Source organism: Drosophila subobscura, chromosome U, assembly GCF_008121235.1.
Source record: "Drosophila subobscura isolate 14011-0131.10 chromosome U, UCBerk_Dsub_1.0, whole genome shotgun sequence".
Taxonomy (NCBI): domain Eukaryota; kingdom Metazoa; phylum Arthropoda; class Insecta; order Diptera; family Drosophilidae; genus Drosophila; species Drosophila subobscura.
In genome coordinates, this window is record NC_048534.1 from 10405311 (window position 1) to 10429644 (window position 24334).

Consider the following 24334-nt stretch of genomic DNA (forward strand, 5'->3'; position numbering starts at 1 on the left):
ATAGGTTCAACACTGAGAGTTTTAGCTTGCTAGTAATATTAAATAGAATATCAAAATCGAGAAAAATGAATGACGATTCGGTAAATTTACGGTATTTTTAGAAAATGATGGTATATTTTTGAGGGTCGGGCAGTATATTTCAGCGATAACTCCGATATCACACTGGTAGTTCTGAAACCAAGCCAAAACAACCATTTTTCATAAAAATTCAATATCAGCGTAATATATATAGTTTAGGTGCATTATTCTGGCGTTATTTATTTTGTTAAACAAAGTGCAATTGTGGCTTTGCCATCAGTTCACCTGCTACGGTAGGTTCTCAAAGAGTGTTTGGCATGTTTTTCGTCGGCATTTTCGCGACGCCCGGCACACATAGATATCGTGTGTGTGTGTGCGATTGTCCAATTGCCAGTGTATGTGTTACGTGTGTGTCTGTGTCTCGCGCTGGGTCTGACAATTTTTTACATCAGCGCTTGCATGCGGCCATAATTAAATGAGGAACGCGATTTGTCTAACACAATGTTATCAATTTCCAGGACGATTTGGCGTAGTCACCAGAGACTGCAACTACAAGCAGCACTCGTGCATCGTGCGTCGGCGAGCAGTGGAAATTTAAGGCGGCACCAGAACTCCCCAATTTCATTAGCGCTAGCGGAAGACCCGGCTGATTGTAGTCACGTAAGTGTACCGTGTGTGCCTGGATGTCTTTCAATGCTAGAAATAGTTTAACATGAGTTCGCCAATCCCCAAGCAGATAATGAGTGGTCGGTATCGTGGCGGCGGTGGAGGTGGCGGGCGTTATGGCGGCGGACCGGGTGGTCCGCCAGGTGGCCCTGGCTATGGCGGCGGTGGCTATAATGATTTTGACAATTATCGAGGCGGCGGTGGCAATGGAGGCGGAAACGGTGGCGGCTACAACGACAACTTCGGCCCAGGACCCAATCCCTTTAATAGTAAGTACCAAAAGAAAGCAAAAAAGAATTCCAAATATACATTTTGCTCCTGCTGCAGTGGGCCCCAACGTTTCCTACAATGACATGATGCAACTTATGAGCGCCATGGCCAGCAACATCAACATGAACTCGCAGCCCCCGCAGCCCATGAGGCAGAGTTGCGGCGAACTAAGGAATCATCATTGCGGCCTGTTCGTGGAACTCTCGGGTAGGCTGATCAAGAAGCGAGTGAATCGCTTCGCTGAGCTGAGGGATCGCAATGGTGGCGCCTGCCAGCTGGTTGTTCTCGAGGACAAGCATCCCCGGGTGGCGCGACGCATGAACAACATGCCCGAGAACACAACGCTCACGATTGTGGGCCAAGTGATGAGGAGGCCGCACAATTCCTGCAATCAAACGATGCCAACGGGCGAAATAGAGGTTGAGGTTCAAGATATCCTCAACATCCACTTCCCGGCGAGTGGCACAAAGCGAGCGGGCGATAAGCGCAGCTACAGCACCATGGTGCAGCAGCAGAGCACTCAGGGCATAACCAGCACCGAATACAAGATTGCCAGTGAGTCTCAGAATAGAGTAGAAAAGTGCAGTTTGAAATATATTAATAATCGATTTAACAGGGAACGAAAACATTCTGAAATACTTTGAAAATCGCGATCTAACGTGCAACGATCTGAGGCGCGATGATGTGGGAAAAACTGTTACTCTGGTGGGCTGGATACCATCAACGAAAAACAATAAATTCCTGCAGCTCAAGGATGGCTATGGACAAACTCAGTTAATGATTGAAGATCAGTCGGTGAGTCCATCTTTTGCATAAATCTTTTATGTTATTAAATGTTCCGCATATTTACACGCAGCTTGTAGACACTTTTATGTCCACGCCCGACCAAACTGTGCTCCAAGTGGTGGGAAAAGTGCTGGGCAGACCCAAAGCCAATATTAATTTGGTAAGTTTTAGCCAAAACCTTTTTTCCCATAAATAATTGTTTCATTGATTGTATTTTTCTTTTAGAAATACGACACTGGCGAGGTGGAGGTTAGTGTGACGAGCGTCAAGATCTTGAATCCCGATGATCCATACGACGGACCCATTAAAATCAAAGAGAAACAACAGAAGATGTCCATTGATGATCTGGAGGCTGAAGAGGCCGCCGCTTGCGGCTCCTCCCATGCGGACAGCAACAATGGTGAGCCCAAGGAAGACGGTGGGCCGGAGACCACGTTATCCACGAACAATGGCAGCAATACCGAGCAGCGCATAAAGGTGGCCGACACGAATAAGTTTGCTGATCGCACGCACAATTGTGGGGAGCTCACATCGAATGAGATCAACGAAAAGGTTGTCATATGCGGATGGCTGGAATTCCAGCGGATGAACAAGTTCTTCATACTGCGCGATGCCTATGGCCAGACGCAAGTGCTGCTGTTGCCGAAGACCAAGGGTCTGGAGGAGTATGCAGAGACTGGCGTGCCCATTGAGTCAATTGTGCGGGTGGAGGGCACGGTAATACCACGGCCAGGCGCCACTGTAAATCCTAAAATGAGCACCGGACACGTTGAAGTGGAGGCGGACACGGTTCTGGTGCTGAATCCGTCCAAGAAGAATCTGCCCTTCGAGATACGTAAATTCAATCGTGCCGGAGAGCGACTCCGACTCACTCATCGCTATCTGGACTTGAGGTTCAATGACATGCAGCACAATCTCCGCCTGCGCTCCTCGGTTATCATGAAGATGCGCGAATATCTCGTCAACTATTTGGGCTTTGTCGAGGTGGAGACGCCGACTCTGTTCCGACGCACACCGGGCGGTGCTCAGGAGTTTGTGGTGCCCACCCGCAAGGCCGGACACTTTTATTCGCTCGTCCAGAGCCCGCAGCAGTTCAAGCAAATGCTCATGTCTGGCGGCATCGATCGGTATTTCCAAGTGGCGCGATGCTACCGTGACGAGGCAACGCGTCCCGATCGTCAGCCGGAATTCACACAGCTCGACATAGAGCTGTCGTTTACCAGTCGTGATGGCATTATGCAGCTGATTGAGGAGACTCTGCGCTATTCGTGGCCCAAGAATCTGCCCAAGCTGCAGACTCCATTCCGTCGCATCACCTACGAGGAGGCACTGGAGAAATACGGCAACGACAAGCCCGACACACGCTTCGGCTTTCTGCTGACCAACGTTTCCGACATTATCGACAAGAGCGAGGACTTCAAGAACAAGCATGAGGGCGATCTTGCCGCCTATGCCATTGTGGTGCGAGCGAGCGAGGCCTTCTGGAATGGTGCTGCCCGCAAGCACTACGAGGGTCTGGGCAAAGACTTTGCTGGTACGCTGTTTGTGCGCAAATTCGGACCCGCCACGGATGTGCTGGATCGTCTTGGCAAACTGCTGGGCGAGCAGGTGGCCACTGAAATTACAGAAAAGTTTGATCTCGAGGAGAATGATCTGCTCTTCCTGGGCATTGGACCCAAAGTAGAAACTGTAAGTTTAACTTCAAGACTTTCGCCTCTTAATCTCTATGAAACTTTTCGATATTTTAACAGCGCACATTGTTGGGTCGCATCCGACTGGATTACCACGATTTTCTGGTGGAGAATGTCAAGATGAAGAAGCCCAACGACTATCGCTTCCTGTGGGTCATAGATTTTCCCCTGTTCGAGCGCAATCGTGAGACAAATCAGCTGGAGAGCGTCCATCATCCGTTCACGCAGCCGCACATCGATGATTTGGATAATTTTGCCACCAGCTGCGAAAACCTGGAGAACATACGCTCGCAGGCTTACGATCTGGTGCTCAATGGCCAAGAGGTTGGCGGCGGCTCCATTCGCATCCACGACCGCGATATGCAACAGTTTATATTGGAACAGATCCTGAAGATACCGCACGAGCATTTGTCACATTTACTGAGTGCCTTAGAGTCGGGCTGCCCGCCGCATGGTGGCATCGCACTGGGCCTGGATCGGCTCATCGCCATATTGTGCAGGGCGCGATCGATTCGCGATGTGATTGCATTCCCCAAGTCGCTGAATGGTCGCGATCCACTCTCGAATGCACCCGTGCCCATTTCCGAGGAGGACATGAAGCTCTATCACCTGTCGGTGCTGGAGGAAGAGGATGCCAGCACCAATAGCACGTCGCTCGACCAAGAGGATGATGATCCCGATCGAGTGCGTGCCCCGCCATCGCCCATGTCCGGCAACAGTGATACTGAGCAGCCCGAAATGGAGATGGACATTAAGGTGGAGGCTATCGATGAGCAGCAACCGGTAAAAACTGAAGAGGAGCCAGAGTCCTCCGCAGCAGTCCCAGTCGCAGCTGTAGAAACACCTGAATCACCATCCCCACCACCCCAGGCAGCCACCCCATCAGTCCCCGCAACGCCGACAACGCGTGCCAAAAGAGTCGTCAAAAAAAAGGTGTAGGGAGCAGCAGCAGCAGCAGTCAGTCAGTGGCGATTATTATTGTACGGATTAGCATTTTACTTTTAAGCTCAGAATTCAAAGATGGACGGACGAAATGGACAGGGGACAGGGGAAGTCAATAACAATCATAGCATTCAGGGTGGGATCCCCAATTGTAATCCCTGCATTAGAAACGAGAGGATACAGCATAATAATACCGATAATACGATTTCCGAACCGGCACTCCATATTCTTCAAGTCCATTTCTAATTAAATATGGCTTTAAAACAAATTTATTACAAAACTGCTCTTGTATTCCGGAATTGTTTAAAATTATATACGATGCTTGAATTAAACAATTAAACCCATACCCATACACTGCGTTTCACAACTATAAGCGCAAGCACAATCCACTTTTCCATTCAGTTTTGGAACTTTTCAAATTGTCAATTAAGGAATGAAAGTAAAATAATGTTAATGAAGGCTATTAATCCCCCCCAAATGGTACTTTACCTTCCAATCTTTAAGCTCTAAATTATATGTTCTTAATCAATTTTTGTATTTTTTATATATTTACAAAATTATTTATCATTTACTGTTCTTTATTAAACTAATTTATTTATTAACAAAAATTATTGTTCTAGGGCTCAGGAATACATAGATCTATGTTAAAATGCTGCATGATTAAACCGCAATTAAGTTACAATCTTACGCATAGTGTGTACATTTAGTTTTGAAACGCACTGTACTTGCATTTGCTGGATTATCACCTCACAATGAAGAATGCATCCGTTAATTATTAGTAAGGAATGGATGGGGGCAAGGGCGGGTTTTAACTAGCACTAACACGATCTTGGGGCTACTTCAACTTTGGCATGGCGAAAATATTATTTTCCATAAAGCCATACGTGAGATTCCTTCGATAATCCCACCAGTCCATGGTTGGTGGAGTTTGTGTGGACAGCTGGCGATCATCTGGATCAATGAATTCCACCAAATCCTGCTCCTCCACGGATTCATCGTCATCGTTTTCCTTGTTCTCCGGACTAAAGCTGGTCCAGTGCTCGTAGGGATCTCGGCCACTGGGCGACATTGCCAGATTGTTGAAGTTGGCCGCCAGTTTGCCAAACTGATCGATGTGCTGCAGCAGGGGATCCACACTCTGATTGGGCGGTGCCTTCAGATGATTCGGAGGAGCACGCATATGCGGCTGCTTGGCCCCCAGTGTTGGCAGATCCGTCCACTTGCCCAGGGCATAGGGAGAACTGTCGTTGGTGTCGATCATAAACATGCCTCGAGTAGTGGAACGAATGTTGTCACCAGCTTCCAGCAGGAAATTCGTGGGAGGACACATACCGAGCAGGTAAGAGATGTACCCACTGCATGCCCAGCCCCAGAAACCTTTGGGCGAGCGTATGGACTCCAGGAAGTAGGCAGGAGCGCGCTGGTGACTGCAGGCAAATGAATCTACAGGGGAGGGGAGATAAACCAAAATCAATCTTAAATTTTTAGGTAATTTTCTTTGCCACTTACTAATCTTCTGTCCATTACAGCCTGGCTGCATAATGCCTCCATTCATATAGAAATCGGCGTGTCCACATCTCTCCAACTTTCCCTGAACGAGAGCATTCGTATGATACACATCCACGTAGGTGGCATCGCTCGGATCCAGCTTGTCCGCATCTCCGGAGGTAATAAACAGCGGCATTGCCGGATCCAAGCCCGTAATTCTGGGCAGCACAAATGAGCTTAGATTCCTCGCGATGTAGTTGGGCAGCTGTGCCCCAAGGGAGAAGCCAATCACATGGATATCCGTATTGCCTGTCTCCACCAGACGCTCCACCAGCTGGGCCGTGCATGTGCCTGCATGACGAACATTGTGCACGGCACTGATGTAGCAGGGACCCGGCGACAAGACGCTCCAATCCACATAGATAATATTATAATCCGATTTAGAGAGGTATTCTAGGGATAAAGAGGAGTTAATGGCGTTCAAATTTGTAATTTCAATCTCACCATCTCGCATTTTCTGTAGCGGATGTAGAAACATATCCGAGTTATAGCCATGAATGATGATCTTTGTGGGATGTCGGGGATTGAAGTAGGAGTCTGTCAGATTGGACTTTTCCAGGCTATCATCGATGTGCAGACATTGTCTATCCATTGCGTTATGCCGCGTGTAAATATAATACTTGACGTCCGGATCGGGACAACTTCGGCCCACGACCCACTTGCAGGGCCCCAGAGTAATGTCTCTATTGGTGGGTGAGGGCGTGACACTCGTGGGAGCCAGTGTGGATGTGGAGCCAACATCCTCATGGATGGGCAGTGGTTTGCTGGTTGCAAAACTCCTCGTTGAAGCTGCCTGGCAAATGCTGACTGGGGATAAGAGAGATGATAATTTATTTTCCTTAAATTTCAGTCCACACATTAATCGTTACTCACCCAATGCCAGTCCAACCAATGGGCACAAATAATGCATTTTATCCCTTTAAGTTCCGCTTGATATTTCCAGTGACTTAAAACTAAATTTCTTTTAGCGCTTCATGGAGCGCTTGGGCTGAAAACGTTGGAGAAACTGAAGGCCGGCTGGGCAAGTTAATACAATTTTGGCCGAACTATAATGAGTGGACATGGCCATGGCCAGGGGCAATGGTATGAGTGAGAGTACGGGCAATAAAGTGAGAGTTACGGGTGGAAAAGTGAAACCATAAAGAGAATTTCAAGTCAAACGAATGCCTGAGATATTATCTATGATTTGAACACGCGGTTTAGACGAGGGAATTTTAACGTATAAATTTACAGAAAGATTTCAATATTAAATATTTAATTTTTCCACTTCCACATGATGTTTGTCTTCCAGAACTCATAAACGCATTCGCACAACAATCAATCTCTCTCTCTCAACAGTCACTTACACTTACACCAACACTCTGCCGAACCGCTCCACACTCGCCTACGTGTTTGTGGTTTCAATTGCCAGCAGAATGCGTTTACTGAATGAAAACTTTTTGTTGTTGTGATCGCCAGAGATCACGGCGCACGTACAGAGGCAAATGTTCGCTTGTCTTTCGCATTTATAGGAATCCCATGTCCAAGTCTTGTGGTAGGCACTTGTTATCGGGCCTGGCCTTAACCAGAATCTTATGCCATTATTGACACAGACTCGCAGCGCGACGCGAAACCCACATAGATAACTCGGTAATATTCCCGACCCAGGTCAATGAAAACAAATCTGAATGAGATTAACATTTTGGTTGGATTTTACTTTATAGACCACACTCGATGGATATCATTATGTGTTGTGTGGCTGTCATGGCAAGTGATTTATCGTGATTCGTACATGAATATATTTATTCTGTTCTGCCCAGAAGTGTGTTTTAGCTCCCTGGAAGCGTCCCTCATGGTTTTCCAATTTATAGCCAATACGTGTGTCTAGAACACCCACGATAATTCCGCACCAAATCCAAACTATATCTATTCTATATCTATTTCTACACACATGCATAAATGTGTACCAATAATCTTCTCTACGGAATGTCAAACAAAATGCGAATTAATAGACAGACATACAATATTTATGTACATTTGCCACCCGTGCCCATAAATGAGCGACATGTGGGCCCACAGATTGGTAGTTTCGTCAGCTCCATTAAATTATTTATAGGATATGTATTTACATATGTGCAAGTCTTAAGGCTGTTCGTATTGAACCGCTCAGATAATACTTAAATAGATGGAACTTTGATTTATTAATCACACACACTGAGCATACACCTGGCTGGTGGATTCATGGGCTTATCCGGGTCACACTTGAACGCCTCTTGGAACTCGGGCATATTCAAGTATCCCCGATTCAGTTGGGCGGCAAAGATCTGCGTCTGACGGTTGCACAGCTGCTGGGCCACCGCATAGAAGAGCACCCGGTGCGGATCCAGCTGAAAGTACTTCAGCACAAAAGTCTCTGCAAAGGCGAAGCGCTCGCCCTGAAGCCAGAAGCGATAGTCCCGCAGAGTGGCCTGAAAGGAGCGATAAAAGAGAAAGATCTCCCCAATCTCATCCGTGCTGAGTTGCCGGTAGATGGGCGCCAGACGGGAGTCGTAGTGCTGCAGCGACTGTCGCTCCAGGCAGTCCAGGGCGGTGTACCGTCCGTCGGTGTCCAGCAGGAGTTGCGACTGGCGCCACAGCTCCAGGCCCTGGGTGGCATAGTAGTGATAGATGGGTCGATGGAGCGAGAGCAGCACAAAGTGCAGAAAGTGGCGCAGGAAGTAGGCTGGACCATTGACATCCTCCTCGTCGATGTAGGGCGAGCTGAAGCTGTGCCGAAGTTGGGCTCGTCTGAGCAGCAGCAGATTCCCATGGAAGGCATTGCTGGAGAAGCCCAGATCCCTGTAGCTATCGTTTAGTTCCGTGATATTGAGGTAGGCCTGAGCATGGGACTGCAGCACTCGGGCCACCTGCAGCTCCTTGCGTTCCACTGAAGCTGGCAGCAGGTGGCCATACCAATCCCTTCGAGACAGAGTCGAGCGTCGCCGCTGCTGGAAGCGTGTGGTATGCAGTTGATAGGAGGCCAGTGCCACCTCTCGGCTTATCTGGGGACTCAGGACATGCCACTGCCAGTATTCAGAGTGCAGTAAACGCTCGAACTCCTCGGCCAGCTGGTAGCAATCCGTGTAGAGGAGCTGCTCCTTGGCCTGCCACAGCACATAGTTGTACACGATGCGGGGTTCCGTTTGCCGCAGGACCTGCCAAGCTTGGGTTATCTTCTCCACATCCAAAGGGAGTTTTCGCGCCGTCTCCAGCTGCTCCTCTGTGAAGTTGAGTGCTGCGAAAAAGTGCTGAAAGTACTCCATGGTATTGTCGTCCAGTAGGAGCTGCTCCTGATCGGGTGTAGGTGTGGTTCTGCCATTCCTTGTAAGACTCCTGACTAGCGGCAGTTCTCCTCTCATTCCACGGCATAGGATTCGCATCTCGTGGGCGACTATGTGTCCCACATTGCGATGGCGACCCGCCAGGACATCGGACATACTCGACTGGAACTCCTCCATGCTGGGACAAGGTTGATTCTGGATGGCACTCACATAGATGGTCTGCACGGCAAAGTAGATGTGGAGGAGTGTTGGCAGCCCATGCGCCGCCAGCTGAGCTGAGAGAGCGATCCAATTGAGCCTCCCATCTAGCTGCCTGCGTTCCCACTGATGCCGGAGGAAGGGCCACGTGGAGAGCTCTTCCCCATGCTCTCTCAGGAATGGAATCTCCTCCAGCAGACGCTCCCAGTGCGGCAGCTGCGGCCTCACACTCAGCACATGATTCTCCCCTCTGCTGCGACACTCCGAGTACAGCTGGGAGATCAAGCGACCTGGCAATGTCTCGAAATTTCCATACTGTGCCTGAAAGAAGCTCATTCGATCTTGTTTGTTGTACAGATACGGTGGCACTTCCTCCTCATCCACCAGAGATTGCTCAAAGTTACCGCAGGCATGGGCATAGAAGTCATCGCAGGCATCGGCTGAATCATTCTTCATGCGGACCATCTGCCGGAGATTGCTCTTGTAGAGTTGGCTAAAGAATTGCCCCGATTCGATCCCCGTTTCGGACTCCGCCTCCTTGGCATTCTTTCCCAGCACCAGCACCGATTTAGTGGCTATAACTAAGCACACGGTTAGCAGTTGCTTCCAGCGCATTTTGTTCTAATCGTCCGCTCGTTTCTTTGGTTTCGCGAAAACTGCGCAAAAATTTCGTCTATCCCAGAGAGTGAGAGACCGACCTCCCGAGACCCTAATGATAAGCCTCGAATGCTGTGCATTGAGCTTAGCTTCTATCAGAGTTCTCCAAGTTCTCGCTGCTCTCCGAGTGCCTCAGTTCCGCACAGCGTACAGCAGCCGCCTTGACCTTAAAGATTTTTATACCCGGTACTCGAAGAGTAAATAGGGTATATTGTATTTGTGCGGATAACGGTTGTATGTAACGCACAGAAGGAAACGTTTCCGACCCCATAAAGTATATATATTCTTGATCAGCATGAATAGCCGAGTCGATTGAGCCATGTCTGTCTGTCCGTCCGTCCGTCCGTCCGTCCGTCTGTCCGTCTTGTTTGTCGGCTAGTTCTCAGAGACTATAAGAGCTAGAGCCACCAAATTTTGGCACCAGACTGCTGTATGCTCACACTGAAACCAGTGTATTTCAAAAATGAGCCCCGCCCCCTTCCGCCCCCGCAAAAGAGCGAAAACCTCTGTTGATGTAGATGACAGATGAAGAAAAAAATGTAAAATTTGACAAATAACCGCTAAGTTGCAGATGTAGTACTGAGTGCCGGGTATAAAAGTTGTGACGCGTAAGAAGCGTCTCACACGTCCCTTCTCGTTACAATTCTGTTTATGCCTCACATCAGTTGATGACGAAATGAACTCTGATTTTTATATGTATTTATGTGGTTGAGTTTCTGGGTGTTTTACAGCATAGAAAATTAAATTAAAATTATTCTAGTGGAAAATATAATTAAGAGTATTTTGTATTTGTTACCCCAGTCAAAATTCCTTTTCTTGTATGGTTCATCAAAATGAGGGAACATTTTAATTTACTTTGAACCAGCCAGAACCAGAATTTACACAATTTCTGAATTTATAAGAAACATAACGCATACGCCATGTGTTTACAGCTGCAATAAGTTTCAACAGCCGCAAACATTCTCACGTACAAAACATTAAACGAAAATTTTGGTAAATGCATTTCCAGTCCATTTATCCATTTGCAATTTTTGAAATATTTTTAAAAGCTTTTTGCAATTTACAAAAATATCATTCTGAAATCAACAAAGTTCCAGTTAAACTAAGTGAACATTTGCTCTTTCCTCTTCACATAATTATTTTGCTCATTAGGTACACACATTTTTCTTGCACATAATTATAGATTTATGTCCAAAATATATGTATTTAAATATAGAGAATGTTTGTCACATTGTTTTGTTTGTTTTCCGCCATTTGCGCAGTGCATTTCCAAATTGACTTAATGACAAGTGTCAGCTTTGAGGAAAGTGTGTATTATTTTAGAAGTCATGGACCTGATATATGTATAAATACAGTGTACAGATTGGTGTCGAAATGCATGTCACAATTGGAATCAATCAATTGCCTGATTGAACAGCCAAAAAGGAACATCTCTACATTCTACAAAAAATATTTTCCCTTCTTGAATACGCCACTGTCGTGTCTTGACGTATTTCCATGACCTCAAAAAACCTTTAAGATCTCAAACCAAATATTCATGTTTCTCCGTTCTTTTGCACTTGCAAGAGATTCCAAAATATCTGTCCATCTGTCAATTAGTTGGGAGAAAAATGTTTCAGGTTTTATTTTGTGTTTCGTGTGGCTGAAAATGGAACACCAATATAGTGTCTCGCCGGGTGTGCGAGTATTATTTATAATACGCGTATTGTTATTGCTTGATGGCTGAGCTTCAGATCCGGCCAACGGCTGCTCGAAAACTGTCAAAATGTGCGCCGTAGATTTATTTTATTTATTTTCGATGTTATATCTTAGCGACTTTCCAAAAAGTCTGCACTTGTGGCCCCCTACCATAGCGGCGTCTCATTTTGGCCAATGCCACAGCACGTTTCGCTATATACACGGAGACACACATATAGTTGCGGGTATACGAGTATGTGATTCTATATCCACTTGTCAGATCTGCTGGTGGTTGAGTGTGTATGTCAGTGTTTGCAGTTCTCTAAGTATTTCATCTTCTTTTCACAGGGAGGACGGCAAGTGCGTGCCATTCGTGGACGGTTCGGTTTAGTTGAGCCAAAGGCTTTCACCAGTTAATAGCACGAAATTGTGTCTCCCCCAAAAAAGAAATCAAAGGTAAACCAGGAGCAAACTCAAGTGATCTGTGCGACCTCATCTACGATTCGCAGTTCCTCCGCCATTAAAGCAAAAATCAAAAATCGAATTCAAGTGTGCCGTGTTCATAAATATTTGTATCAATTCTTTTATTTGTTGGAACTGTTCCAATCTATAAAACCTGGAATTATTTCCATCTATATAGACAGGCGGTTCTTTGATTGCTCTACGAGCAATATTGTATGTAGCAAAGAAACCTCAAATAGATATAAAGAAAAGATATGAAGAGACTACAAGTTTTTATATTCCATATGGCTGTGATATCTGTCTTTATATAAACATCTTTTTATATAGAATATAATAGAATTTTATTTGATTTGCTTATTTACAAAAAACAAAATGAAATGTGTTTTTCCCGGAATTTATGGCCGCCTTTTCAATGTTTCTATCAAATTAAAATTTTCACGCGCCGTATAAAAACAGAATTTCACATATTTTCCTGTATATATTTTCAACCACTGTCGTCTGGCTTCCTTCCAAAGTAATATTAAAAACAATATTTCTACCCCGGATCTCTTTTCAGCAAAACCAATCAATATGAGCGAAGCAAAGAACCTCATGACCACCTTCGGCATCCTGGCCTTCCTGCTCTTCTGCCTGTACCTTATCTATGCAGTATTGTAGACTCACAGGGCCCACTAGAAGGTCCTTAGAGCAGGAATATGGGGTAAGATTTGTGATACAATTTATGCTATAGAGGTTGATTAGACGTTTGATGTATAAGGAACTTATGCTAAATGCGAAATTGGTGTGGGAACTATTTAGTTATTAAATTTAAATCGGGACATCTGTGCTGAGCTCATAACTTTTTGGATAAAAGTCTTCTTGTGGTTGAAGGGTTCTCTTCTAAAAATTATAAAGTTATATCTCAATCTAGGAATAATAATCCACAATCAATCTCTTTTGGTAGTCAAAGTCCCTGCCAAAAACTTTTCTATTGTCATGATAATTATATGACATGATAGAAATCATTTCTCAAATGGTAAACACTATTTTAATGTTGTATAAACAACAGCACCATTGCCTTCAAATTATTTCGTTTCGAGAAATAAGTTCAATGCGAAAACCCAATTAGCCAAAAATCAATATAAATCCCTTTTGACCAAATCAGAATCAATCAACAATCTTTGAAAAATAAACTCATTAAGACCCAAAGTTGTGCAATAAACTCAATGAGGGCACCGTGACTGATTTATAATGTTTGATGTAGAATGAGAAAATTCAAGATTTCATCAATATTTGGATACATTGCGGCAGCAAACAATGCGAATCCATTTAATGGTTGAAAGTAAATAAATATATAAAACTTGAGGCAACAAACAGGCTGCTGGAGAAAATGCCGCTCTCTTCCCACCTCTTCCATGAACCACAGAAAAATAAACAAAATTATTTGGAAAACGTTTTGAAATGACAAGGTCCACGATACAGATTCTGAGAGAGAAGCAAATTTGTCCAGTAAATGAATAATTGCTGAATGAGAGATAGAGAGAGAGAGAGAGACAGAGATGAAGTCAAATCCCATGGAATCCAAGCATATATATCTTGAATATATGGCAAACCATAAGCTATATGTGTGCCCGCTGCTGTGTGTGTATAAAAATGTGGGAAATATTTGTGCCGCAGCGAAGAAAATATGAGCAACAACTGGACACCCATACAAGCACGATCAAAATATCTGAATATATGTTTTATATATATCATTGAATATATTCCACATATAATCCATTCTATGGGCGTGCGTGTGTCTTTTGGTAGAGCAATAATTCCAAGCGCTGGCCAACATTTTGTGGAGAAGCGGATTCAGATCCGAAAATTCAGAGTCTCAGTTATTGCGTGCCTTTAGCTACGAACGGTTGGACCAGTCGCCCAATAAAATAAACTATACCCCCAAAAGTGTGTGTTTTTGTGTGCCAATAGGATTGCTTTTTAACTCAATTAATTCCATAATTTCCCATTGTAATCATCAGCAACCAACAACAACAACAACCCAATCAAAATGAATGAGGCCAGAAGTTTGTTCACCACCTTCCTGATCCTGGCCTTTCTGCTGTTCCTGCTCTATGCCTTCTACGAAGCGGCATTCTAAACAACCCACCTCACCCATCAACCCAATCAATCATCAGTAAATCAAGGATAGCTTACATGTTGAATTTCAATTCCAAGCCTAAACAATGAACAACTTGTGGCCTAGGAGGAGCTTTAGGACCTTACGCGTTTAAGATGTTAGCATTTAATGGATTTCTACTAGTAACCTAAGCCAGGTGAGTTCCGTCTTAGTAAGTGCTGCGGCTAATTAATTCAATTACGCCCACGCAAGTCGAATAAAAAATCTTTCGAAATGCCAAACGGACAGAGAGGAAAACCTTGACAGAACCTCAAGCGATCGTTGAAAATTTCTTGGCAGCCGCCGTTTGGCACTGGCAGCTCGATAATAATTTCCAAAAAGAAAAAATAGATTTTCTTGTTCTATTTTTTAACGACAACATTTCGACATGGCCCACTAAACACCTTCCTGCCCCACTCAACCTCTCGCTTCCCCTGAGACACATTAAAAATCGTTTTCACACTGAATTCTTCCAAATGTTTCGCAATTTTGTGCTTCAAATCTTGCCTGAAATTTCCCCAATGCGACAGCAGCATAAAAATGTTCAAAGACATTTTTTATGGTCAGAATTTATGATACGCTGAAGGTGGAAAATTATAATTAATTTTTATTAAATATTTCGCAAACTTTGTTGCGCTGGCAAAAATGCAATATTGAGCGAAAATTAATCCAGAAAAGAGACCAAATCCCTCAATGAATTATCTTGAACTAAAAATAAACCTTGAAGAGATTATGGCCATTGTTTATGCCAATTCGACCACTTGAACAAACAAAACGCAAATCAAAGGCGAAAGTAAAAGCGAAAATATATTTAAATCCCAAAACAGTTTTCAATTGCAAACAATCTTTCAATCTGTGATTTATGGTACACCCAATGTACATACATACATACATACATACATAAATATATAGTATTTAACAAATGAATTCCCACATTGCAGATGACGTCAAAGCCACCAGCTGCCCCATGTCAGGCCCCTCGATTAGTTTAGCACAGTTCTCAGGGGGCTCGCCAGCATCAGCATTATCATTATGATGATGTATGGTCCACCCATGCTGAGAGGTAAGCACCATTAATTACAAATATTCCACCGATTCGGCTCACTTATGGTTTCTGTGTATTTTTCTAGAGCTGCTCTAGATTTGTTCCAACTCCGAGGTGGTGCAAGATCGTTCCATCCTCAAGGCTCTGGCGGCCACGGCGTCATTTGTTCTAATCATAAATTTTCTTTTATGATTTCTTTTTCGTTTACGTTTTGCAATGAAATTGACTTAATTTACAATTTATAGACCATGATGTACAGTAAATGCCAACGACAACAGCAACAGCAGCAAGAACAACAGCAACAGCCATCAATAAGAACATTCAAGAATTTTGTTATAATTTCATTGCTAAGCCACAAATTTATTTTGCATTCGTATTTAGTAAGACTTACATAATTGTATAACTGCATTTTACTGGACTTTGATTTAATTTATTGTCAATAACAAACACATGCAACAAAACAACAACAGCAACCTACTGCAGGAATAAAAACAAAACCTAGAAACAAAACAAAGAAAATGTTTTATTATTTTTGAACGAGGAGGAACTGCATTTATGAAGATCGTTTCCAAGTTCGAGTGAGAGAAAGATTCGTTTGAAAATAAGATTGCTGATTGCTGAGCCTGAATTTATTGCCTCCAACTATAGCTCTCAATCTACACGGTCCTAAGGGCTTTTAATCAAATATTACTTGAGTTAATTTGACATTTTTGTTCAGATTGATGCGACATCCATAAACGAATGTACTACATGTACATTTTTACATACGGACCATACGAAAAAGCTGAACAAAACAGCATATTTTAGGGGCGTAGCTATAAATATTGTAATTTTTTTAATTCAATAAAAATGTATGTGGCGTGTCCCGCCAATATCTTCAGTACTTGAGTCAAAAACTGAATTAAATCTTGATATACTAAACCTGGATATGATTTTTGAGGAATTCCTTTTTATTAATCAATCAAGAAAACATTTTTATTATTTTTCCAAGTAATTCAATAAGCAAGTACCAAGTTCTGCTGGTGGTTCCCCATGAATGACCCCTGGACACAATAATCGGCAACTAACATTGTAAAATCCCCTCGGGTCATAATTGTGGGCAGTTCCTCAAAAAGATCAAATAGTGGCTACCCTCTGAACCACCCGAAACTCATTTGCATGCAACGTTGAAGCCTAAATTTCTGCTAAAAAAGGTTACAATGAAAAAGTGCACAAAAAATAAACACAAAGCGTAGCACAAAGTGGATGCAATGAAGCGACGCCAGCGTCATCTCTGGGCTTCGTCGCTTCCGTCTGCTGTAGGCTTTTTACCGCTTTGTCGGTCAGTAGTTTCGCACTCGTGCTGGCCAACCGGTTTGAACGACCGATAACCGTACACATCTCCCCGCACACCGAATGCCCACCGATCACCCCCTGCTTTTCAGCAAAACAAAATTGCAATGGTTATGCAATCCAAAAGAGTTTTTATCCGCATGCACGATCCGTACCTCCATGCATTTTGGCAATTGATTTGGCCAGCCGGTTTTTTCACTTCTCTTCTTATACTACAAGAAACATCGCAGACGGAGGGTATGCTGATTTTTTTAAAACATCTTTCAGCGGTTTTATACATACATAAGTACCACTTTCGCAATGGCGAATTTTATGAATTTTGTATTGCATTCGAAGGCTTGCAACCACTTCAGCCCTGATCTACGCTGAATCGGTTTCATGTTGCTTGTGATTTTGCTAAGGACTCGGCTTTAAAAATTCAAAAGGAGTTTTAAAAGTTACAAATATAATTATGTAAATGTGAGCGTAGGAATTATGCTTCGAGCAGCATTGCAATCGCAAGACCCGTCTTGCTGGTTTTGCTTAAGCTTAATTTATTTTTATTATTTTTTGCTTTGTAAAAAATTAATTATATTTGTATTTACACTACGAACCAAATATATACATGACTTGTAACACAGTTGATGTGAGGACGACCCAAAACCCGGCTAAGTCGCCAACTTTTCCTTCCTCGCCTTCTGCTCAAGAGCTTCGAATCTCAGGCGAGTGGAGAGCAGATGGGATAAAACCATGCGAAGGCGAATGGGGGCCAACTTCATGAAGAAGTACTGAAAGAAAACATATAAATATATAAATCTGCATAAATATATCCGATCTTACCTGTACGCTGTGTGTCCAGAAGCCATTGGTCTCGCTCGTCTTGCCCAGAGTAAAGACGGCAGATCGGGAATAGCTGGAGGCATTGGGGAAAATCAAACCTCCGTCCATGACGCGGTCGGAGTAGGCGTTCATCTTGGTGACCACAAAGCCGGGCAGCACCAGCTGTACGTCGATATTGTGGGAGGCTACCTCACGCTCTAAGGCCCTGGTGAAGTAGGTTATGAACGCCTTGCTGGCACCATAGGCCGTCAGGTAGGACATTGGCGTGAGCTCCGAGGAGGAGCCCAGGTTGACGATGGCCCCTCGGCGGGCGGCCTTCATTCTTGGCAGCAGCTTGCGGGTGAGCATCAACACAGATCCAATGTTGACAGTCATCAGGTTCCAGAGCAGATCCTCGCTCACTTCTTCATAGTTGTCGGGGTGCTCGTACATCATGCCCACATTGTTAACTGCAAGATACAGAGAGGGAAATTAATTTCCATGTTCAAGATCAATGTCAGTTCGTATCAGAAAATGCCTTGAAGCACGAGCAAGGTTGTGTTTCTATCTCTATCTGTGCGTGTTTCTATGTATCTTTTCCGACAGACGCAATGAAAATGTAAATTGCTGAAGCGCGTCAAAACGTTTATGAATTTTTGGCGAATAAAATTCCAACCACATCCAGCGATCCGATGTACTTGAGCGCCGCCTAAGCAACTCCACTCTTCGTCTCGCCAATAGACCAAAAAAAGAGGCTTTATAATTGCAAGCAATTATTATTATTATTATATGACATTGACAGAAACATAAAAAACCCGAGGGGGGCAACAAAACAAACCCGAACACACACAAATAAAAAGCCACTCTGTTGATTGCCGTTTGCTACTGTGGACAATGATGAAGCACTTGTCTGACCCAGTGCGACAGTGCCACTGTCTATGTGCCCCTTACTCACCCAATATTCCCACTTCGATGCCGGCCAGCTCCTTCTCAATGTGCTCGTATATCTCGCGACCCTTGACAAAGTCCGCCACTATCCATTTGGTCTTTATTTTGTATTGGCTCTCTGTAATAAAAAAGTATGTAAATTATTTGAGCTGCAAAGATAAAGCTTGATTTGGTTTGAGCTTACCGATCTCATTGGTGACTGCAATAAGCTTCTCCTTGGTGCGAGAGACAAGCACCAGGTTGAGGCCCTGACGAGCCAACTCTCTGGCATATTCCTTGCCAATGCCATCTGTGGCACCCGTAACGACTGTGAAGTGAAAGGAAAGGATGAGCGAGGAGTGGTCGTGCAGGTGAAGGTTGTTTAAAGGGGTTTATTCGCATATGTAAACATGTAAACACAACAAAGAACGACATAACTGAAAGGTCAAGACATATGACTTATGATCTTTACACACCACTGCAACTGCCTTTTAGACACCCAAACGCTGATGTAAGAATTTAAATTTAAAATCAATAATTTGGCAATTTCGACACTTTCCTCTGTTTACTTCCCTAAACATGAAAAGTCTCTGTACCAAATCTTTAAAAAATTAGCATGTGTCTGCTAATTGGCTCGTTTTATTTGGTTTGGTGTCTTTTAATGACTTCGCTTCACCAGTTGCCAGTTTGCACCGAGACCAATGCTTGCCGGTCGTGGTTGTCGAAACCAATGCAAACATTATGAATGGTCACAATAGAAGCACCGGTAGAAGCGAAACCTGTTCGGTAGTGCCGGCTTCAGATAGTTATTGGTTACCAAATATTTGTGCAACGGAAACATGACCAGCAGCAGCGGCACCACCAGCCATGCCATCGATTGTTGCGCTTGCGTGTTGAAAGATAATTGTGAATGGGGCAAGTTTGGTTTGCAGCTTGATTCGTGAATACTCAGCCTTTCGAGGCATGAAAATATCCATAATTCAATTAGGGTAAATATGCAGAATTCGCACAAGACGATCACGATCACCCACAGGGTGACCATTGAAGGTTAATTTTTAATTTAAAACAATAAACGCGGGGAAGCGACAGCAAAATTTACATTCGTTCGTGAAGAAGCACGAGACTGAAAGCGAAATCGTACAATAACAACAAATTTAACAATAAAGAAATGAACATATAAATGTGGTGGAAAAATCGCAAAGCGAAACCGGCTTTCGGTTTCGAGTTGAATGACTTTTGCTGCTCTATAAACTGAAATATCAACAAAAGCTTTTGCAATATTATTATATTATTAGCTAACTAAAGCAAACGAAGTGCAGGATTCTCGGGGAAACTTGATGCATCACGAAGAATTTATAGATAAATGAAATTCTAGAGGAACGAAATTGAGAGTAACTGAAAATCAAGGGAGATGTGAAGCTAAATGAAAACGAAAGTGAATGAAATCTAAATTTACGCTCATTTATTAATGTCTGGAATATGGGAGATTAAAGGATAATGAAAGTAAATAACGTAAAGGAATATTTATGAATTTTTAATGCAAATAAAACCACTGAAGAGCTAGACACTAAAGGCACAATAATCGCTCAATCTAATTGGGATAAAGATCTGTGAAATTTGAAATTACAAACGAACAGGAAGAGCGCTAACTTCCATTAGACTAATGATTTGAAAGAATAAAGCACACGAAATTCTTATTAAATGTGGTAATTGTGGGCTATTACAGTGTTTGATTGAATGCAGATGCCATTTACATAATACTCAATTATTATACATAAGCGCATGATTTGCCATGGAATGAGCTAATGATGTGTAATTACCAAATTCTATGGATAATGTAAGCATAGTCTAGTTTAAGCACTCTAGTCCTAGGCTAAACAATTTGCATTTCAAACAAATTCAACAAGCAAAAGCAACGAAATCAAAATAAACTGTTGCCGTGGGTTCAAGCAAATATGCAAATATCGAAGTATATGCCTACAAATGTACTTATGTAGGAAGCGTGAAAGTTTTGCCACACTGATGATTATACAACTCACCTGCCCATTTGCCATACTTTTCGACCAAAGTCTTTGGTAACTGGGGCTGGAAATACGGTTCCAGCACGGCCTTGATGATCCCCACCAATGACCTGAAGTTCTCGTAGAGGAAGGCGACAATCGCCAGCACTCCAACAGTGTAGATGAAGCCGGTGATAAGTTCCAAAATCGATGCCATTCTTAGCAGTTTGTAAATGGTTGATTCCAGCACTGGCTGCATGTTTAAGAGAGTTCTCCTTTTATAGTAAAGCAACAAAATAACTCGGTCGGGTCGGTGATAAGAGAAAATGTGGATTGGACTGGGGTGACTTGTGGAACGTATGCTTATCACTAGTTGGCACTATTTTGATAATGTTTCTCTTATCTGTATAAATACAAAATCGGCGTCTCATTCGCGCACTATGGACATTGCCTCTTTGCCGCGGCACAAGTTGTAACTTTGAGCGCGGATCACGCACTGAATGGATCCAACGCGACTTCGTTCGTCGGACACCGATTTGAGCTTTAATTTTTCGGCTTTCGGGCCTCGGGCAACCAGTAACAATTGTAAAAAAAAAGCAACTTACCACGGCGGCAGCAGCAGCGCAGTAAAAGAGCCGCCAGACGACTGCAGTTGCTGCCTCTTTTGCATGGTTTTACACAGTTTTCGTCGGTTCATTATATCATAAACTTTTTTGTGGCTTTTACTGTTTTGCTGTCGAGTGCTAGAGGTTGGTGTAAAGATTACGAAAATCCTCGCGTCTTCACTCTTAATTGCCATGAGAGATAGCTGACCCAGAGACATCTGTCACTGGCTCTCCAACATACAACTTTTCCACCATGGAAAATTGAAGCAATTTTCGGTTCATTTGCTAAGTGCATAATGAGCTTACTTGTGGCGTAGAACTAATTGAAAACAATTAAGCGACAGATGCGAGAAATTGTCCGCTGACATGCAATGACCCGTCTCCACCTGAGGCGGCTCTTTTTTTTCTACTCATTCGTATACCCGTACTCGTACCTATTTAATTAGCTTTTTTTGTGCGTGTCAAATGTGTCAATCTGCGTAAAGGGATCTGGAATAATTATAGGTTTTAGGGAGGTCTATGTCTGAAAATCTGCGTATGCCCTTCAACATTTCCTGATTTTTGTAGGTCATGTTTTATTGGAAATAAATAAGAATCGTGCAGCTTTATCTGCTTAATTATGGAATTTTCTGGATCAATTGTTTACAGCTGACACGCATAAAGATACGAGTAAACATAGCTCACATTTATTTATGTTCTTTTGCGTTCCACATAATCTTTTCGCGCATTCTGCTGGTCATTCTCTCAGTCATTTAACCTTTCTCCTTTGTACTATCGTTTATCATTTCAATGCCACTAGCTACATTTACTTTTTAGCTTATCAACCACGGAACCAAAGACACATTTCCCACAAACAACAACAAAGTACTAATATTTCAAAGTGCATTTTCAGTGGACGACACAACGGAAGCCTTCAATGGCTTTGATGAATGTTAGTGCTGAGCAAATTAACTTTGACTTGACCGTTTACACTTTCCGGCTGGCAAAAAAACATTGGGAAGGCAAATATTGGTTGTAATTTGTGCAAATGTTGGGTTAATGTGTTTTGCAATTAAGTACATTTTGGGATTGCATCTAGAGATTTCGAGATTTTAGTGATCATTTGCCAAAAAAATGTTTATTTGTCATGTATTGAACAATCATCAGTTGTTTTGCCGGTTTTTAGCAGGAGTGAATTGAAGTTACAGACAAAGTAACGTCATTATTTGTTGCCTTATTAAATTTTTGCCAAATTTTTGACTCGATTTTATAATTCACAATCGACTTAGTCTTATGTATTTAGGGGAGGATTTTTGCATGCGTTTTTATATTACCGGCATTGCACCAATATTTTTAATGAAATATTTGTACCAGAAGATACTTGTTTTAAAACCTTAGAGGCATTTTTTTAAAACTCACATTCAAGGAACACAATGAATACAAATGTTGAACACCAAATGCAAAATCAATATTAGCGCGTCGCTGGCCCTGCCCTGCCGGTCTGGACAGCACTTTCTAGCAGAATGAATTCGTTGCAGAGCGGCAGGCGACGCGACGACGGGCTATAGCTTGTCGGGCTATAGGTTTCCATACTTAGAATTACTACATTTTGAAAGAATGATTGAGGGAATGCATGCACACTTTTCAATGCCCGCTTTGCAATGCTGATTTAAACAAATTTTTTACCACAAACTCAGAGTTTTCACACCATCAACACCTCCACCTACCGCATTTGTATTCACTTATGTAGGTGCGAAGCGCCACCTAGCGTATTTTTGTTGCAGCTCGTGCCGACTTTCTGGTGATGGAACTTCTGCGATAGATCAATCGATATAGCTATCGAACAATGCAATGCGCGCCACATTCAAACTCTATTAATCCAAATACTCATTTGTAATATCAAAAAAAGATACATTATGTCTGTAAACAACTTGTGTGGCAGGTTGCTATTTGGTTTTTCTACTTCAGGCTTCTAAACATCTTGAGAGCAAAGAAACGACGAACTCGCCAGGTAACGGCCAGCATCACCGAAGTCTGCACATGATGCCAAAGGTAGCCAGGAGTCTCATCCACTCCATCCCGCAACTGGTTGACGGCGCTGCGGGCATAGACATCTGCCGGGGGTATGAAGAGGCCTCCCTTCATGATGGCCCGCGAATACGAGTTGATTTTGGTCACAACAAAGTCAGGGGACAGCAGCTGGACATGGATGCCGTAGGGGGCAGCCTCGCACTGCAGCGCCAGCGTGAAGCTGCGATTGTACGCCTTGGATGCGGCATAGTAGGCGCCATAGGGTAGCGGCTGGTGCTCTGTGCCCGAGCTGACATTCACGATGGCTCCCTTAATCTTTTCCGCCTTCATGCGCTGGAAGAAGTGGCGCGACAGCTGGGACACGGCCATTATGTTGGTCTCGATGATGTTCTGGGTGGACTCCTGTGTCCACTTGTGGATGGGTGCAGGATGACCAATTCCCACATTGTTGACTGTGGGAGATGACAGAGATTATGGTCATAGTCACGATAAGTTTATTCTGTCTCCACTTACCCAGAATGGCAATGGGTAAACTCGCCAACTCCTTTTCTATATGCTGATAGACCTCCGCTCCCTTGGTAAAGTCTGCAATCACAATTTTGGTCTGCACCTTGGACTCGCTTTCTGTGTGCACAATTTTGGTGGAGTCATTCCATGGAGTCATCAAAACTGATATGGAAAAAACACTCACCAATTTCCCTCACAACTGCCTGAAGTTTCTCCTGATTCCTGGCAATCAGAACCACATTGATTCCCTGTCGGGCCAGCTCCTTGGCGTACTCCTTGCCAATGCCATCGCTGCTGCCCGTGATGGCGGCCCATTCTCCAAACCTTTCTTTGAGCGAAGGCCGCTCCTTCTCATCGGTGAGCCATCGAGCTCTAATCAGTCTGTAGGGCGTTCGCAGCTGCTCGTACAGATAACAAGTCAGAGCGTAGAAGCCCACAAAAGTGAGGAACGTTGATAAGGCGGAAAACATTTTAATTTGTACTAATTCTATTCCCCAGGCACGCTCGATCGGGTACTGTGCTGTGCGACTCCCTGCAATGGACTGTGATAGCGCTGCTGTTGCGACAACACACCAAGGCAGGGGCTGAATTTAAATGGCATACATTAGCTGAGGTCCCAAGCAATCTAAAGGTGTTCGACTTGTTGTTAATTGTCCGAGCGGGGGAATATTTCTATTACGCTCTTTTCTTATGGAATTCCTAATCGTTCGGGCGCCTCTTCGTGCCTGGTAATCGATTCATTATAGGCAGCAACGACTA

At 43.6% G+C, this 24334-nt stretch overlaps 5 protein-coding genes and 1 long non-coding RNA gene across 10 annotated transcripts; 2 read left to right on the top strand and 4 right to left on the bottom strand.

Annotated features, from left to right (window-relative positions):
* The first annotated feature begins 155 nt into the window (after positions 1-155).
* On the top strand, positions 156-4812 carry LOC117900018 (aspartate--tRNA ligase, mitochondrial). Of its 3 annotated transcripts, none has more exons than XM_034810205.1 (8): positions 156-311; positions 537-678; positions 755-953; positions 1012-1509; positions 1571-1749; positions 1811-1900; positions 1966-3429; positions 3492-4812. In XM_034810205.1, exons 3-8 carry the CDS (start codon positions 758-760, stop codon positions 4368-4370), a joined length of 3306 nt encoding a protein of 1101 aa, XP_034666096.1. In that variant the 5' UTR covers positions 156-311; positions 537-678; positions 755-757; the 3' UTR covers positions 4371-4812. The 3 variants fall into 3 exon arrangements, with proteins under 3 accessions (XP_034666096.1, XP_034666097.1, XP_034666095.1); XM_034810206.1 differs by having other exon boundaries at positions 170-237; XM_034810204.1 differs by lacking the exon at positions 156-311 and having other exon boundaries at positions 462-678.
* Positions 4813-4919: 107 nt separating this feature from the next.
* Positions 4920-7514, bottom strand: LOC117900021 (phospholipase A1 member A). The gene is made up of 5 exons (XM_034810209.1): positions 7268-7514; positions 6795-6927; positions 6366-6728; positions 5883-6314; positions 4920-5816 (listed from the first exon to the last, which is right to left on the bottom strand). The coding sequence occupies exons 2-5, from the start codon at positions 6829-6831 to the stop codon at positions 5209-5211; spliced, it is 1440 nt and encodes a 479-aa protein (XP_034666100.1). The 5' UTR covers positions 6832-6927; positions 7268-7514; the 3' UTR covers positions 4920-5208.
* A 75-nt stretch (positions 7515-7589) lies between these two features.
* LOC117900020 lies at positions 7590-10140 on the bottom strand. The gene has a single exon (XM_034810207.1). The coding sequence runs from the start codon at positions 10031-10033 to the stop codon at positions 8102-8104; it is 1932 nt and encodes a 643-aa protein (XP_034666098.1). The 5' UTR covers positions 10034-10140; the 3' UTR covers positions 7590-8101.
* Positions 10141-12096: 1956 nt separating this feature from the next.
* Positions 12097-15870, top strand: LOC117900022. 2 transcript variants are annotated; one of them, XR_004649258.1, is made up of 5 exons: positions 12097-12208; positions 12771-12914; positions 14215-14508; positions 15293-15414; positions 15482-15870. It is a non-coding gene; the product is annotated as an uncharacterized LOC117900022 (long non-coding RNA). The 2 variants fall into 2 exon arrangements; XR_004649259.1 differs by lacking the exons at positions 12097-12208; positions 12771-12914 and adding an exon at positions 14063-14140.
* Positions 15871-17240: 1370 nt separating this feature from the next.
* On the bottom strand, positions 17241-22602 carry LOC117901222 (hydroxysteroid dehydrogenase-like protein 1). Of its 2 annotated transcripts, XM_034811893.1 has the most exons (6): positions 22457-22602; positions 20493-20706; positions 18659-18781; positions 18482-18592; positions 17548-17996; positions 17241-17495 (listed from the first exon to the last, which is right to left on the bottom strand). In XM_034811893.1, the coding sequence occupies exons 2-6, from the start codon at positions 20668-20670 to the stop codon at positions 17376-17378; spliced, it is 981 nt and encodes a 326-aa protein (XP_034667784.1). In that variant the 5' UTR covers positions 20671-20706; positions 22457-22602; the 3' UTR covers positions 17241-17375. The 2 variants fall into 2 exon arrangements, with proteins under 2 accessions (XP_034667784.1, XP_034667783.1); XM_034811892.1 differs by lacking the exon at positions 22457-22602 and having other exon boundaries at positions 20493-20954.
* A 313-nt stretch (positions 22603-22915) lies between these two features.
* Positions 22916-24100, bottom strand: LOC117901223 (hydroxysteroid dehydrogenase-like protein 1). The gene is made up of 3 exons (XM_034811894.1): positions 23760-24100; positions 23582-23692; positions 22916-23520 (listed from the first exon to the last, which is right to left on the bottom strand). Exons 1-3 carry the CDS (start codon positions 24043-24045, stop codon positions 22997-22999), a joined length of 921 nt encoding a protein of 306 aa, XP_034667785.1. The 5' UTR covers positions 24046-24100; the 3' UTR covers positions 22916-22996.
* Between the last annotated feature and the right edge of the window lie 234 nt (positions 24101-24334).